The 16904-nt window shown below is 43.2% G+C and overlaps 1 protein-coding gene across 1 annotated transcript in view; it reads right to left on the bottom strand.

Moving 5' to 3' along the window:
• The window catches only part of LOC308626382 (uncharacterized protein), a 48690-nt gene that overhangs the window by 24198 nt on the left and 7588 nt on the right, over nt 1-16904 (bottom strand). The window contains exon 2 of the mRNA XM_081251348.1: nt 641-726. Coding sequence (XP_081107474.1) covers nt 641-705 — 65 coding nt within the window. The 5' untranslated portion in view covers nt 706-726. The remainder of the gene's footprint in view (nt 1-640; nt 727-16904) is intronic.

Genomic DNA, 16904 nt, shown 5'->3' with positions numbered 1-16904 from the left:
CCTGCCAATGCAGGGGACACGGGTTCGTGCCCCGGTCCGGGAAGATCCCACATGCCGCGGAGCGGCTGGGCCCGTGAGCCATGGCCGCTGAGCCTGCGCGTCCGGAGCCTGTGCTCCGCAACGGGAGAGGCCACAGCAGTGAGAGGCCCGCGTACCGCAAAAAAAAAAAAAAAAACCAACAGAAGACCACTTTTGACACCAACTTCTTTGTCTCTCTATACAAGAACCCGTGTGACACCACCCTCTGTGCCCCGTGGAAGCTGACTCTATGTTCATTTTGAAAACAACAAAGGGAAGGGAGTCCTGTTTGACATTTTTGGCGGGGAGCTTGACCTTTCAAGCTGAACCACTTATTATCCGATTTTCTTTTCCATCAGAATCTTTGTGGGGGGGGAGGGGCAGTGCCGAGAAGGAGTGAACGAGAAGCTTCTGTATGGGGGAGCTGGGGGCACAGAAGTGCACTGCTAACCTCTCCACACCAAGCATTTTACTTCTCCTAGACATCTGAAAAAATCTTGACTTTCATACCAATGCAGGCGAGGCATTTCTAATCGCTCTGCTAACTTCAGGACAGCCTGCTCATTAGGAGCCGGGGAAGAGGGCAGGTACCAGCTGGTAGCAAATGGAAATCACTACTGACCTTAAATTTAAACGAGATCCATGAAGAGGAAGAACTTCATATTCTGCTAGACTTCGAAGCTCCATTATCTTCCGAGTCTTTCTGTCCTGGAAGAAAACAGCAAGTGGGCTCGTTAAATTACTCATATGTGAATGATCGATTCACACTGCATTAAACGAAGAGCTGACATTTCATGGACAAGACGAAGTACAGTTCAGAACGAATTACTACTGTGACAATGCATGCAAAAGCCTGATTTCTGAAGTTTCATTTATGCAGATGACAGATCACCTGACTGTCCATTTTGGTGATCAGGTCAGCTAAAGCGTCATTTAGTATTGCTGCACAACAGTAGCAAGAAATGGTTATAAAGAGAAAAGGTTGCAGGTCCTGTATTTGATTCAGACTCTGCAGCTGAGATACGTTTTCAGTGAAATGTTATCTCCTTGCTGGTTAATACGATCCAGCAAATGTAAAATGAAGGGGTTTAAAGTTCATATTTGTGATCACAAAGTCTTGGGAACGGGTAGGATTCTCCTTCATAGATGAAGAAATAAGATCCAGAGAAGCTGTCCTACCCACAGTCTAGTGGCCAGTTACTGATCGAACCAGAAGTTCTTCGACCAGTGCTCTTTCTGCTACATCAGACTTCATTTAGGTGTCGGCGTTCTGAAACAACACCTATTATGAAGACTTCTGAGTCACAAGACACTTTAAACGTCACGCTGATTTTAAACTTATTTTGTAGTCTTTTAAAATGCGGAAGTCATTTTCATTTTTGCAAAGAAATTCTAATAATGAGCTCGTCTCTACTTTTCATGGAGAAATGAGTCCCACTAGGGTATGACAAAACCAACTCGCCCCATGACCTTCCCCTATCTTCAGCCAGAGGCTGGCCTGGGCTAAACCCTAGAAGAAATTGCTCTCCCTGAAGGGCTATCTGTCCCTGGCTCCATGGCACTTGGAAAATCTCAGAGTGCTGAGTGGCTGGAGGCCTCAGGCTGATGGACTTCAAACCTCTCATTACTTAAAGAAAGTGCAGTGCAGTTCAGATCATCAATTAAAGGGTGAGCCAGTTGGAGAAAACCAGAAAGAAACATGTGTTAATTGAACATCTGTTGGCACTAGGCCCTGTGTTCTCTGCTTTAAATACATGATCTCATTCTGTTCTCACAACTGTCACACAGGTATGCCTGGGCACCTCTCCATTTCACAAATTTTACAAATGAGGCTGGGTTCTTTGGTTCAACTAGTATTTACCTGAGCATCTGCTACCTGCCAGGCACCAAGGTGGGTGGTCAGTCTACAAAGGAGAAATGGATAAGCTCCGCCTCCTGCCCACAGTGAGGTCACAGTCTAGCAGGGATGGGGCAGCGGGGAGTCAAGCAAGTTAATCAGAACTATGTTGTTCCAACAGCAGCTTGTAGCCAATTAGATAGAAGATCATGAAACCAGTTTCGTGGGTCTTGAACAGCACTCAAAATAAATAAATGAACAAAGTAGAACAGAATAGCACAGAATGGAAAATATCAGAGAGCATGGAGTAAAGGTAAGGCAACTCACATGGATATATGTCTACATCTCTGTATCAATCATACGTATACATCTGTGTGCGTTGATTTGCAATGGAAAATATATTTCCTTTTGTAGGTGATGGTGGAAAAAATTGTGAAAGCTGTCAAGTTATAGAGCAAAGTGACAAGCGCTCAGTTAGAAGGTCAGGCAACATGGGAAGCACACACAGGAGGGAGCGTCTGCCTGCAGATTAATTTGCACTTAGCTCCAGAGTAAGCTGGGGACAATTTTGGTTCCTCACCAAAGACAAGTCTCTTAAGGATGGGATGCCCACATCTAATGCTCAAAGCTAGGAAGAGCTTGAGAAGGGCTGGGGTGAAGTTTCCAGGACTAGAGAGGAAACGAGAGTAGAGGCCCTTCTCCCACAGTCTGGGAAAGGTGGCACCCATGAAGCCACAAAAGGCACAATGACACCAATGGAGCCAGACTCAAGAAGAGGGGATTAAACCTCAAGGAGATGGAACCCCAATCTAGCCCGAATGGCTAGAACTGTGGAAGCTGCTGGAAGGTCTCTCAATTCCCAGCATCCCACTGTGAAGAGAGTGTAGGAGAGTGTGGAAGGTGGAAGCCAGCGAGCCAGAAGTGGGTTCCTTTAAATGATCTTAATCTCAAGAACAGCGCCTCCTTTGGGATGACAGGTTACTGTGACCTTCCTTAGCAGGATAAAAAAGTTACTCAGTTTTCTTTTCTTTTAACACAACTTCCTTCGGCCATATTCTAGATACCATGCTTACAGGTTGAGGATTTGTGGCAGTCCACTGGATGGCCACGCGGAGATACTTTCTCAGCTGTCTGAGTATGGACTCAAGGTGAGAGAAAAAAGATCTTCCTGTAGAGTAACCTGAGTTCCTCATGTTGTAAGCCTCTCTCTGATGTGGGTTTAAGAGACTATGCAGTAAGACCTAGCTCAGGGGGGCAGCTAAATTCACTGTGTCATTTTGGTGACTTGATTATTGCATATTTATTTTTTAACAAGCAATGACATGAGATAATGTCAAGATTAATTATCTTATCCGTTATTTAACCCATTTTTTTTGTGGTACAGACTTATGTGATGGTGACAAGCACTGGGTACTATACAAACTAAACAGCCCCAGAAATGTATAGAAAAGTAATGAATAGATGTTTATGTTTTATGTTTCTTCACCCATCACCTGTGTCTTTAATAAGTTCCTCTTCACTACAGGCTGAGGAGAGAGTACTAGCACATGCTGAAAGCAGGAGAAATAATTAGGGTAGGATTTTTTATTCTATTAAAACAGAGATAGTTCATATGAAAGCATTTCATGAACTAAATGTTATTCTGCAAGTATTCGCCATTTTAGTTTTTATTATCATTATTATTATCAATGCTCATAAGCTATTATCAGGTAAAAAATGTAAAGTATTAGTACCCACAAGTAAATGAAATTATATTTGATGGATCCTGAGTATGATGTTTTTCACACATTTTTATTTTTACACCAAGGACTCAGGTTTAACATTTTCAAGAATCAAGATTAATAACAAGACAGAGAGTTTAATAAGTAATCATTCTTCATAACAGAAGTATGGATGGACTTTTTAAGTTTTATTTTTCTTTATTTTTTTGGCTGCGTCGGGTCTTAGTTGCGGCGTGTGGGCTTCTCTCTAGTTGTGGCGTGCATTTTTGTTTATTTTTCTCTCTCTCTAGTTGTGGCGTGCGGGCACCAGGGCACGTGTGCTCCGTAGTTTGTGGCATGCGGTCTCTCTAGTTGTGGCACGCAGGCTTAGTTGCCCCGCGGCATGTGGGATCTTAGTTCTCCAACCAGGGATCAAACCCGCATCCCCTGCACTGGAAGGTGGATTTTTTACCACTGGACCACCAGGGAAGGCCCTGGATGGACTTTGATTAATAAATATGATCTTCACCGTACAGACGGAGAAGCTGATGCCTTGCCCAGCATCACGTGGTGGCAGAACCAGAATAGAAAGGCAGACCCTGTCACACCAGAGCCCTTGCACTTTAACTTCTAAGCTTGCTCGTGATTTTGGTTTTGGGTTTGCTTTTTCTTACAGAGTCGTAGCTGATTTCTGTTCTTTGTCCAGAGAGAGATGATCATATGTAATGTAGTGATTATATGTAAGCACACACGTCACAAAATGGTACCAGAGAATGAAAAGCTCTCCTTGAACATCAGCCAGACAACTTCAACCTTTCCATTGCTAGTCTAGATTCAAAAGAAGCTTTTGGCTTCTTAGCCTTTTAAATTATTTCTATCTTTAGGTTTTAGCATGTTTCAATTAAAATTAGGTGTTATCACTATGTTTGCAAAAAAAAAGTCTCAAAATTATAGCTAACACAAGGTAACTTGTGAGCGAGTGTGTGGCTGGTAGAATTTAACTTCAATAATTTAAGTCCTACTTAAAGGTCATTCAGTAGATAAATAATAAGGAGTTAGAGGAAGTGTCTACAGTTTTTAAAAGTATTAAAAGGTATATTAAATATTTTTAAACAGGCAAATTAAACTTTTGAATCTAGAGATGAAGCACAATTGAGTGATAAAACTATTAAAAGTTAAACACAGGAAAGTGGTCACCACAGAAGGGGCTGGGGGGAATGCAGTAGTACAGCTCTATTTCTTGGCTTTGGTAATTCCTTAAGCCATACACTCAATTTGTGTGGTTTTCTGTATCTGTGGAGGTTTTTATGGGGGGGGTGTGGGGCGGGAAGAGGACTCTGATGGTACCAGCCCCATCCGTGGGGAGAAAGTCTTTTTTGTTAGGGGTGGGGCACGGCTTATGGGATCTTAGTTCCCGGCCCAGGGGTTGAACCCAGGCCCCTGGAGTGAAAGCATCAAGTCCTAACCACTGGAGCGCCAGAGAATTCCCTTTTTTCTCTTTTAAACTAAAGGGGGATTTACATAATGAAATCATTTGCTTGAAATAGGGAACTAACAATATAATAATCAACTGTTATTTCCAGGTTTGGTAGGACAAAAAGAATGACAATTTAAGCCTACGTTCCCTTCATTTGTTATACAAATGCCGCGTTTTGAGGGGCTCTGGTGCAGTGTACCTGTGTCAGTCACCGAGTGGTCTTAGGTAGTATCGGGCTCCTTCTAAGAATGTGTTCAAAATGATTTCGATGGCAAGTAAGTCTAATCGATTGTACCAACAGCTGGAGGTTTTATGAGCTTTGGAACGAAATTTTTAAGTAGATGGTATCCAAAAGGCACAAGTTCTTCAGCTTTATTTCTTGCTTTCAGGTTTTAATCAAGTTCAGAGCAGCTCCAGATCTCCTCCCCCACCAGGAATAGTCAAGATAATCCCCAGGTAAATTCTAGCAAACACCAATCCAGGGCCGGCAGTCCCGTTCACTGCCCAACACCTGGGTCCGGGCTCCCAGCCAACGCTGGCGAAGGCCTGTTCTGTGCCTCTTGGCCTGGCTCTGCGGGGGGGGGCGGGGGGGGCGGGGAGGGAAGCACAAGCAGAGGACACAAGCCATGCTGAACCCTCCCAGTTCTCCAGGCTCTCACTTCGCTCCTTTTTCTGTAGCTGAATAAAACAGTTCTCCCTTTTCTGTTTATTTGCACAGAGGGCTGTTTAACCTAGGAGCACAAAGAGTGGGGTGAAAGCTACAACCACGTGGCCGAGAATGATTTCCAATCACAATAAACACGCCCAAAGAGGGAGGAAGATGGTAAGCGATCTATTTCCTTTCTAACGTTCTTTAAAATAAATGCAGGGCCCTGGAGGAGCCAGCCTGACATGTTTCCACGAGATGAATAAGTGTGAGGAAGCACAGATCCTTGTACACTACCTGCGCTGTGCCCAGGCCCCAGGCCAGGCCACAGTTCGGCAACTGGGTCCCCAGTGCCTGAGTATCTGGAGATTGTCTACAGTGCAGTCGTCTGGGCTGCTTTCCCTTCCGTGAGCCCTTGGCAGTCTGACATGTAAGAAGATGCTCTTCTCTGACAGGTTCTGCAGAGCCTCCTGCATCCCCCGAACTGAGTCTCTGGCTGCTGAGAAGCTCTGTGACGGTTTACCCCAGCCATGGCAGACCATGCCACAGCGGAAAGCAAGCCTAAGCTACACTGTGGTCTGTTGCCTTTGGAAGCTATTTCCCCTGAAGCATGTGAGCAAAATCCACACCAATTTTAAAGCAACATGTGACTGTTGTGAAAGAATATATGGAACTATATTCTCTTCGTCTGCTTCCGTGAGGCCATTCCTTCTAAAGGCTGAATCTACGTGGCTTTCTGCATTACTCACTCTGAACAAGATGCAAAAACGCCCAGCACCATGGCGAGGGACACATTACACACTAGGAGGCCTTAAAACATCACCACTAGGGCTTCCCTGGTGGCTGCAGTGGTTGAGAGTCCGCCTGCCGATGCAGGGGATATGGGTTCGTGCCCCGGTCCGGGAAGATCCCACGTGCCGTGGAGCGGCTGGGGCCGTGAGCCATGGCCGCTGAGCCTGCGCGTCCAGAGCCTGTGCTCCGCAACGGGAGAGGCCACAACAGTGAGAGGCCCGTGTACCGCAAAAAAAAAAAAAAAAAATCACCACTAACAAAATGCTGGATTCTCCCATTGCTGTCAGAAGGCAGGATAAGAGCATAATCTAAGTCCTTTAAAGGGAGAAAAACTTCTCTCATTCTTTTTTTTTTTTTTTTTTTTTTGCGGTACGCAGGCCTCTCACTGCCGCGGCCTCTCCCGTTGCGGAGAACAGGCTCCGGACGCGCAGGCTCAGCGGCCATGGCCCACGGGCCCAGCCGCTCCGCGGCATATGGGATCCTCCCGGACCGGGGCACGAACCCGCGTCCCCTGCATCGGCAGGCGGACTCTCAACCACTGCGCCACCAGGGAAGCCCACTTCTCTCATTCTTAACATGAAAAGACACCCCCTACCCAACATACATCTAACACTAATGACCTGGCTATAGGAGGGCTCCCGTCAGATGATTTAACTTTGCTAGTCTATCAAGTTCCCATCCTAAACACCTTCCTTTGTGGCTAAAAGCAGGAGTCTGTGAATGCATTGAGCTGAAGGCCAAGGGGGACATACAGTAGCTTTAGAGGGTGACCTGTTGCTATTACTAGTGCTGCTTCTTAGATTTGTGCAGTGCACAACCTGTGAGGCCACGTGTGGCAGCCCTGATTATAATTCTGATGTCAGAACACTCTTTCCTTGTGTATTTGCATATTATTTATATTACAAAATGAATATGTATATTACATATTCTATATAAATCAGTTCCTTCTATCCTATGTCCACATAAATCTTATTGGTTAGTCAACTCTTAGTTTCATTGTTCTAAACCAACATCAATAAGTCAATTATGCTTAGTGCCCAAGTGTTAAGAACTCCTTTCCTTTTCATCTCTAAATATAAATCTAGTTGAAAGTCAGACTTAGTTTCACTGGAGGCAAAAGTGATCTTTGATTTCCCCCTCCCATTCCACTGGTCACCAAAAATTGGGCTAGGTGTTAACGCTGCCTTATAAATATTTCTCAAGTCTCCACACTCTCGGGCCTTCTAATATTTCCTCCAGATCATTACAGTAGTCTTCTAACTGGCCTTCCAACTTCCAGTCTCTCTCAATGAATCTGTCACATGATAGCCAGAGTTACGTCCTCAAACACAGATAGCTTTAGATCATTCTTGTTTAATGGCTCTATATTCCCCAAGAGGTAAAGTCCAAACAAATTGCTGTGATGTAGGACCAGTTTATAGTCCAATCAGCTCATCAGTCTGGGCTAAAATAACTTCCAATACCACCCAACATGCATTCAGGCATCCATTCAATGAAAATTCACTGGGCCCTCTTAAAAACACAGTGGGATTCAGTAAGACTGAAGAAAGTCAGTAAAACCCATTCCCTGACCTCAGGGTACAGACACCTGGGCAGGAGATACAGGCGTATAAATAAATAATTATAATCGACCATCATAACTGCAATTTGGCCCCAATCCAGTGCACCAGTCTCATATTCAGTGAATTCCCACTCACCCATTTTCAAACCATGTTGAATTTTTTGCTATTTAGAACTGTGCCAGGTTCTTTCCTACCTGCATAGCTTTACTTCATCTCCAGGGTTTGGAATGCCCTCCCTGAGCCTCTGCCCAGTGAATCCCTATTCCTCCTTCAAGACTCTGCCAAGTATCCCCACCTCTGTAAGGCCTCCCCTGAAACTCCCAGGCATAACTGTTAGCTTCTTTTTTAGGGCTGCCTCTTCTTGGTTTATACCTCTACTCTAGCAAATTCCTACATCGTGCTGCCATCGTTGTTTAAATGTCTGTGCTTTCTACTACTTTGAGGGCAGCCCCTATGTTTTAAGGACTTGTGGCTTTTCTAGCTCCTCACCTACCACTTGGCACACAAGTGGATTAGGAACTAAATGCAGAGCGGCAAAGGTCAGCCAGGGAAAACTGGCCCTCAGAGGGAAGGGCCTGAGGCAAACCCCACCTAAATCAGTCACCCCTTGCGTGCTGTCCAAGCCCCTGCCTCACTCCTGTCTGCTTCCTAGTGTGGGGGAGGATGGGTTCTTTGTGTCTGAGCTCATCCTAGGCCACAAAGGGCTGCAGTCTCAACAGGGGACGGAGTGGGGTAGCAACGGGGAAAGGACTGCATCACTCTGAACAAGGTTGATTCTTTGGGCTGCAGTGGATCTTTGCTGTGTACAGCAGCCAACTCCAGTATCTTTTGCTTCTTTTGATTTTGGTAACCAAGAATCTGGGCTCCATGGAAGTGGCTTCTAGAAGTGGTAAAGTTTGCCTGGAACCAATATATTAAGGCTACTGAAGTAAATATGAAAGAAGAAATGAGGAACCCATATTTGAAATTAAGTACAAATGACCTTCCTTCTTCCCTCCCTCCCTCCCTCCCTCTCTCCCTCCTTTCGTTCCTTTCGTTCCTTCCTAAATGTGGAAAAACTAACTTATATGACTGGTAGATGTCATTTTTATATATCTGAACACATTATTAAAGAGTCCATTAAAAAATCCATTTCCACCAAGTGAAATTAATTAATTTTAGAGTCATTCATTTTGTCTTCATTTATCCCACAAAAGAGAGTAAGATGTGAACGTTGCCCTCAAGAAATTCACAGTCTGGAGGCCACATTTAGTTCACTGATAGCCCTGCCTTTTCCCCCAGAGTGAGACATTTCACTCCATAGATAGTTCTTATGGAGGAACTTTAATTAGGTGATCAATTAATTAGCCCACAACTCTCTCTAGGCTAAAATTGGTGACTTTTCCAAGAAAAGTTACTGAACTGAAGCCCAAACAATAGAAAACTAGACAAGAGTGTGTATGTCTGCAGATTAGCGTCTGTATACAAATATTCATAAATACAAAGACAGGGGGCTGAACATGACACAGACGTTTCCCACTGCCATGGCCGCCATCCAGATCAGCCAAGGGGCCGGGGGGCAGGTGGAAATCGCTGCTGCTCACCTGGCCAAAGGCAGTGGTGGGGAGCATGGTTTCCTCCCCAACAACTGGGGTCTTGCAGCTCATCCTCCCCATGACCTGGGGATTCCCTTCACTCTGCCTCTTTCTCCATGGATACTGGGGGAGAAGAACCTTCCATGCCTGATCCAGACCTCAACCTGCTCCTTTAATAGGTTCGTTAGGGAACCACGGACCGAAACCACCCTCCTTGGCCAGGCACCATGATAACCACTTGCATGAGCTGTCTCACAACAGGAGGTCCCGATAAGGAACATGGTGTTGCAGCCAAACACCAACCGGGAGAAATCGGGAGGGGTCCAAAAGAGGGAGGAGACACCAGCCCATAATACTGTCCTGCCAACAGCCCAGAATCCTTCACGCTGGACTCCATCTTGGCTGAGAATTTCATGTGCCACCAGGAAGGACCCTGAGTCAGACCAAATACGGGCCAAGCAAGATGATTGGCCAGAGACAACCTGGAAACTAACACCATCAGCATACAACCTGAGACTGCGAGCCACAGGGCAGAGCAGTTCTCCTGGGTGCCCTACCCTGCTGCCCTCCACACGGGCGCCCCTTCCCAATAAAGTCTTTTGCTTGGTCAGTACTTGTGTCTTCTCGGACAGTTCATTTCTGAGTGTTAGACAGGAGCCCGCTCTCGGGCCCTTCCTGCAACAGGTTCAATTCCTGGTCCTCCCATCTCACCAGCAAAGGCACAGAATACAGGCTTGCCCCCTCCTTGAAATGGTCTGATGTGATCCCAAGAGGCTCCAAAAAACCGGGTGTTATTTCTACTCCTTATTATACTAACTCCATCTTTTCTCCTCTGGAGGTCACAGCAGCCCTGTGTGCAGGGTCTGTGATGGGCCAGCTTTTGGGTCCTGAAGCCTCAGTAAATTGGCTTTGTGGGGTATATCTTCATTTCACAAAAGAGAAGCTGGAATTCAGAGTGGCTTACCCAAAACTATTCAGTAAGTCAAAGCCATTCTGGTAAGTTATGAGGAAAACCAAAGCTATGTTGTTAAAGTTTGAGAAAAGCACATTCCAGAGCGGTGGTTTTCTCCTCTGCACGGCCAAGGGCCAGATAAAGCACAATTTGCCTCCATTTATTTTCTTGAATGAAGTAAACAACACCAATTTTGAATTCATTATGTCAAATTAACTTCAGAGAAACGAGGAACACAGCCCAAGAAAGTACCATTAGGGAAAAAAAGCTTCAAAACTACCGATCTGCCGTATGCAAACCCACAGTCTTCCAAACTGAAGGCGGCGTTTGCCCAGAGAGCAATTTCATCTTGCAGAGACAACCCTGTCCTGGGGCGGGAAGAATTTGAGTAAAAAGGCGCAAGCATCAGCATAAGTCCCAACTTCAAAAGAAGTATAATCACCATTTCCGGAAACTCTCTCCTTCCAGATCAACAGGGTCCCCAGGTTGAAGATGAGCCACCTCCCATCCCCAGAGTTTCCCCCAAACCACACATTCCTCTCACTGTCCTCGGCAGTCATTTGCATACGTTCTAACCTAAACTGGGGCCATTTATAAAAGGGCTTGTGTTTAACTTTATTCAATTCCAGTGCTTTCTTCCAGCTACCCAATCTGTACGTAATTAAAATCATACTGAGGCAAACGTTGAATGGTATGAAAAGTTTTACCATATGTATACAACTGACTAGCTGTAGAATTTGGCATGTCTGCAGTTATCCCATTAAGAGGGGCGAGCCTGGCTTATTTTGGAGTATACGTTATATGTTTTGGATCGGTCCTGTTTTTTTACTTCTATTAAGGCTGTCTGTGATGCTTAACCCTTTGCCAACGGTTGCCACATATGTGCTCCTGCATTGCAACAATGAGGACCACTGAACGCTGACTCAAAAATTATTTGGCTCCTTTGAAAATTTTCCACTTTCTGAACCCAAATTAGCTTTCTCAGTCTTGACAACAAAGGCTGAGCAGATACTATCAAAGCCTCTGGGATAGGGTGGAACTGAAGGGAGAAAACGCAGATGGAATCATCGCTTCCAAATCCTAAAGGCAGAGGGCACTCCTTAAAGCTTGACAGAGGTAATTTTAGGACAAAAAGAGGAAGTACTGTGCTACTGTAGATAATAAAAATATGAAACTTATGTCCCACGAGGGAGCAGATAAAGTATAAAGGGATTCAAGAAGGAGTTAGCAAAGGTCATGCTGACAGATCCACCTTTGAAGAACATTCCAGACATTCTGAGACTGAGACCAGAGAAGGAAAACCTACCTTTCCACCTTATCACATGCCCCATTCCACCCACCCTCCTGCACAACCATAAAAAACTGGAGGCCTTTGTCGAGGAAGAATTCTAGCTGGATGGGCCTCTGGTCTGATTCTCCAGGTCACTGTACTCCTACTTGAGGTAATTTGTAGTTAGTATAGTTGCAAAGTTGCAATTTTGCTTTAAGATATTCTTCAGTATAGATTTCAGAATGAATTAAAGTCTCTCTTAACATGTGACGTGAAGAAACACATGTTCTTAATCTGTGGGTTTAAAATTGTTTTCGAATTACATCAATGAGACATAGCCTCAAAAGAAGAATCAGGCCACCAACCCTCAAACACTAGAGTTTAAGAGCAGTGTAGGATAATACTACTTTCCACAATGTCTTACAACAAATCAAGCGTTAACGTTCTTTGAAAAGGGACCTTCATCTGAAGCTAAGAACAAAACAAAACAAAAAGCAGCAGAAGAAGTTGCATTTGGGGCTTCCCTGGTGGCGCAATGGTTGAGAATCTGCCTGCCAATGCAGGGGACACGGGCTTGAGCCCTGGTCCGGGAAGATTCCACATGCCGTGGAGCAACTAAGCCTGTGCGCCACAACTACTGAGCCTGTGCTCTAGAGCCCGCGAGCCACAACTACTGAAGCCCACGTGCCACAATTACTGACGCCCGCACGCCTAGAGCCCGTGCTCCGCAACAAGAGAAGCCACCGCAATGAGAAGCCCGCACACCACAACAAAGAGTAGCCCCTGCTCACCACAACTAGAGAAAGCCCGTGCACAGCAATGAAGACCCAATGCAGCCAAAAATAAATAAATAAAATAAATTTATTTAAAAAAAAAAAAAAGGAGCTTTGGAACCCAGTGGGTGCTAGTTGCTTGCTGAAGACAGAAGTCATGCTAAGCAGCTCTGAGGGTGGAGTGAGGGCAGAGGTAGCCAACGTCCCCAGGAAAGGGAGCAGGGAAAGAAACGTTCTCAAGTCATGAGTCAGTCAAGTCCCCAACCAGAGAGCAAATCCTGGGTACTCAGTACCAGATGCAAACCTACAGAATGTTAAGATTAGAAAATTGTAGAATAAACGTGGAGAATTCATCCTTTATTTTTTCCTTTGGCCACACTGTGAGGCTTGCAGGATCTTAGTTCCCCCACCAGGGATTGAACACAGGTCCCCTGCAGTGGAAGCACAGAGTCCTAACCACTGGACCATCAGGGAATTCCCCAAAACTCATCCCTTAAAACAGGAAGCCGATAGGAAGGTTATTGTGAAAGTTTAAAGATAGTTTTGGAGACAAAAATTTTGTATTTAAAGCTTAGTTACACTAAAACACTAATTTAAAACATATATGCATCCCAATGTTCACAGCAACATTATTTACAATGGCCAAGATATGGAAGCAACCTAAGTCTCCATCAATAGATGGACGGATAAAGAAGATGCGAGATACACACACACACACACACATACACACACAATCGAATACTACTCAGCCTTAAAAAGGAATGACATTTTGCCATTTGCAACAACGTGGATGGATTTGGGGGGCATTATGCTAAGTGAAATAAGTCAGACAGAGAAAGACAAATATGGTATTATATCACTTATATGTGGGATCTAAAAAGCAAAACAAACTAGTGAATATAACAAAAAAGAAACGGACTAACAGATGTAAAGAACAATCTAGTGGTTACCAGTGGGAATAGGGAAAGGGGAGGGATAGGATAGGGGTAAGGGATTATGAGGTACAAACTACAAGGGAAAGGATGTAAATCAATAAAATTAGAAATGAAAAAGGAGAAATCACAACTGACACTGCAGAAATACAAAGGATAAGAGACTACTACAAACAACTATGCCAATAAAATGGACAACCACGAAGAAATGGACAACTTCTTGGAAAGGTACAATTTTCCAAGACTGAACCAGGAAGAATTAGAAAATATAAACACACCTATCACGAGTAATGAAATTGAAACCGTAATTTAAAATCTTCCAACAAACAAAAGTCCAGGATGACATGGCTTCACAGGCAAATTCTACCAAACATTTAGGCAATAGCTAACATCAATCCTTCTCAAACTCTCCCAAAAAACTGCAGAGAGAGAAACACTCCCAAATTCATTCTACAAAGCCACCATCACCCTGATACCAAAACCAGAAAAAGATACCACAAAAAAAGAAAATTATAGACCAGTATCACTGATGAACATAGACGCAAAAATCATGAACAGAATTCTAGCAAACAGAATCCAACAGCACATTAAAAGGATCATACACCATGATCAAGTGGGATTTATCCCACGGATGCAAGGATTCTTCAGTATATGCAAACCAATCAGTGTGATACACCACGTTAACAAATTAAGGAATAAAAACCATATGATTGTCTCAATAGATGTAGAAAAAGCTTTTGACATAATTCAACACCCATTTATCATAAAAAAACTCTCCAGAAAGTGGGCAGAGAAGGAACCTCCAACAACCTAATACAGACCATATATGACAAACACACAGCAAGCATAATATTCAATGGTGAAAAACTGAAAGCATTTCCTCTAAGATCAGGAACAAGACAAGGATGTCCACTCTCACCAGTATTATTCAACACAGTTTTGGAAGTTCTAGCCACAGCAATCAGAGAAGAAAAAGAAATAAAAAGAATACAAATTGGAAAAGAAGAAGTAAAACAGTCACTCTTTGCAGATGACATGATACTATACATGGAAAACCCTAAAGATGCCACCAGAAAACTACTAGAACTAATCAATGAATTTGGTAAGGTTGCAGGATACAAAATTAAGGCACAGAAATCTCTGGCATTCCTATATACCAACAACGAAAAATCAGAAAGAGAAATTAAGGAAACACTCCTATTTACCATTGCAACAAAAAGAATAAAATACCTAGGAATAAACCTGCCTAAGGAGGCAAAAGACTTGTACTCAGAAAACTATAAAACACTGATGAAAGAAATCAAAGATGACATAAACAGATGGAGAAATATACCATGTTCTTGGATGGGAAGAATCAATACTGTGAAAATGACTGTACTAGCCAAAGCAATCTACAGATTCAATAAAATCCCTATCAAATTACCAATGGCATTCTTCACAGAATTAGAGCAAAAATTTTTACAATTCATATGGAAACACAAAAGACCCCGAATAGCCAAAGCAATCTTGAGAAAGAAAAACGGGGTTGGAGGAATCAGGCTCCCCAACTTCAAACTATACCACAAAGCTACAGTAATCAAGACAGTATGGTACTGGTACAAAAACAGAAATATAGATCAATGGTACAAGATAGAATGTCCAGAGACAAACCCACGCACATATGGTCACCTTATCTTTGATAAAGGAGGCAAGAATATACAATGGAGAAAAGACAGGCTCTTCAATAAGTGGTGCTGAGAAAACTGGACAGCTACACGTAAAAGAATGAAATTAGAACACTACGTAACACTATACACAAAAATAAACTCAAAATGGATTAAAGACTTAAGACCAGACACTATAAAACTCTTAGAGGAAAACATAGGAAAAATACTCTTTGACATAAACCACAGCAAGATCTTTTTTGACCTACCTCCTAGAGTAATGGAAATAAAAACAAAACTAAACAAATGGGACCTAATGAAACTTCAAAGCTTTTGCACAGCAAAGGAAACCATCAAAAAGACAACCCTCAGAATGGGAGAAAATATTTGCAAGTGAAACAACAGACAAAAGATTAATCTCCAAAATTGTATATTTTGGAGCTCAATATCAAAAAAACAAACAATCCAATTAAAAAATGGGCAGCAGACCTAAATAGACATTTCACCAAGGAAGACATACCTATGGCCACGAGGCACATGAAAAGATGCTCAACATCACTAAATATTAGAGAAATGCAAATCAAAACTACTATGAGGTATCAACTTACACCGGTCAGAATGGCCATTATCCAAAAATCTAGAAACAACAAATGCTGGAAAGGGTGTGGTGAAAAGGGAACCCTCCTGCACAGTTGGTGGGAATGTAAATTGATACAACCACTATGGAAAACAGTATGGAGGTTCCTTAAAAAACTAAAAATAGAACTACCATTGACCCAGCAATCCCACTACTGGTCATATACCCTGAGAAAAACATAATTCAAAAACAGACATGTACCAAAATGTTCACTGCAGCACTATTTACAATAGCCAGGACATGGAAGCAAACTAAATGTCCATCGACAGATGAATGGATAAAGATGTGGCACATATGTACAGTGGAATAATACTCAGCCATAAAAAGAAACGAAGTTGAGTTATTTGTAGTGAGGTGGATGGACCTAGAGTCTGTCATACAGTGCGAAGTAAGTCAAAAAGAGAAAAACAAATACCGTATGCTAATGCATATATATGGACTCTAAAAAAAAAGGGTACTGATGAACCTAGTTGCAGGGCAGGAAGAAAGAGGTAGACAAAGAAAATGGACTTGAGGACATGGGGTGGGAGGGCGAAGCTAGGGCAAAGTGAGAGTAGCATCGACATATATACACTACCAAATGTAACACAGTTGGCTGGTGGGAAGCAGCAGCATAGCACAGGGAGATCAGCTCGGTGCTTTGCAATGACCTAGAGGGGTGGGATAGGGAGGGTGGGAGGGAAGCTCAAGAGGGAGGGGATATGGGGACACATACATGCATATGGCTGATTCACTTTGTTGTGCAACAGAAACTAACACAGTATTGTGGAGCAATTATACTCCAATAAATATCTATTAAAAATAAAATAAATAAGCTACGAGGATATATTGTACAGCACAGGGAATATGGCCAATATTTTATAATAACTGTAACTGGAGTATAACCTTTAAAAATTGTGAATCACCATGGTTTACACCTGAAACTTATATAATATTGTAAATCCACTATACTTCCATTTAAAAAAATAATAATAAAAAATGAAGCTTGGTTACATGGTAAATAAGGAAAACACAATAGCTGATCTGCCAAGTGAATGAGCAAATAGAAAAAAGGAAAGTAGGAATATGCCATAGTAAGAATAACAGCCTGA

Source organism: Mesoplodon bidens, assembly GCF_964165515.1.
Source record: "Mesoplodon bidens genome assembly, chromosome: 12".
Classification (NCBI taxonomy): Eukaryota; Metazoa; Chordata; class Mammalia; order Artiodactyla; family Ziphiidae; genus Mesoplodon; species Mesoplodon bidens.
Note: the sequence above shows the minus strand (reverse complement) of the source record. Positions and strands in the feature narration are given on the sequence as shown.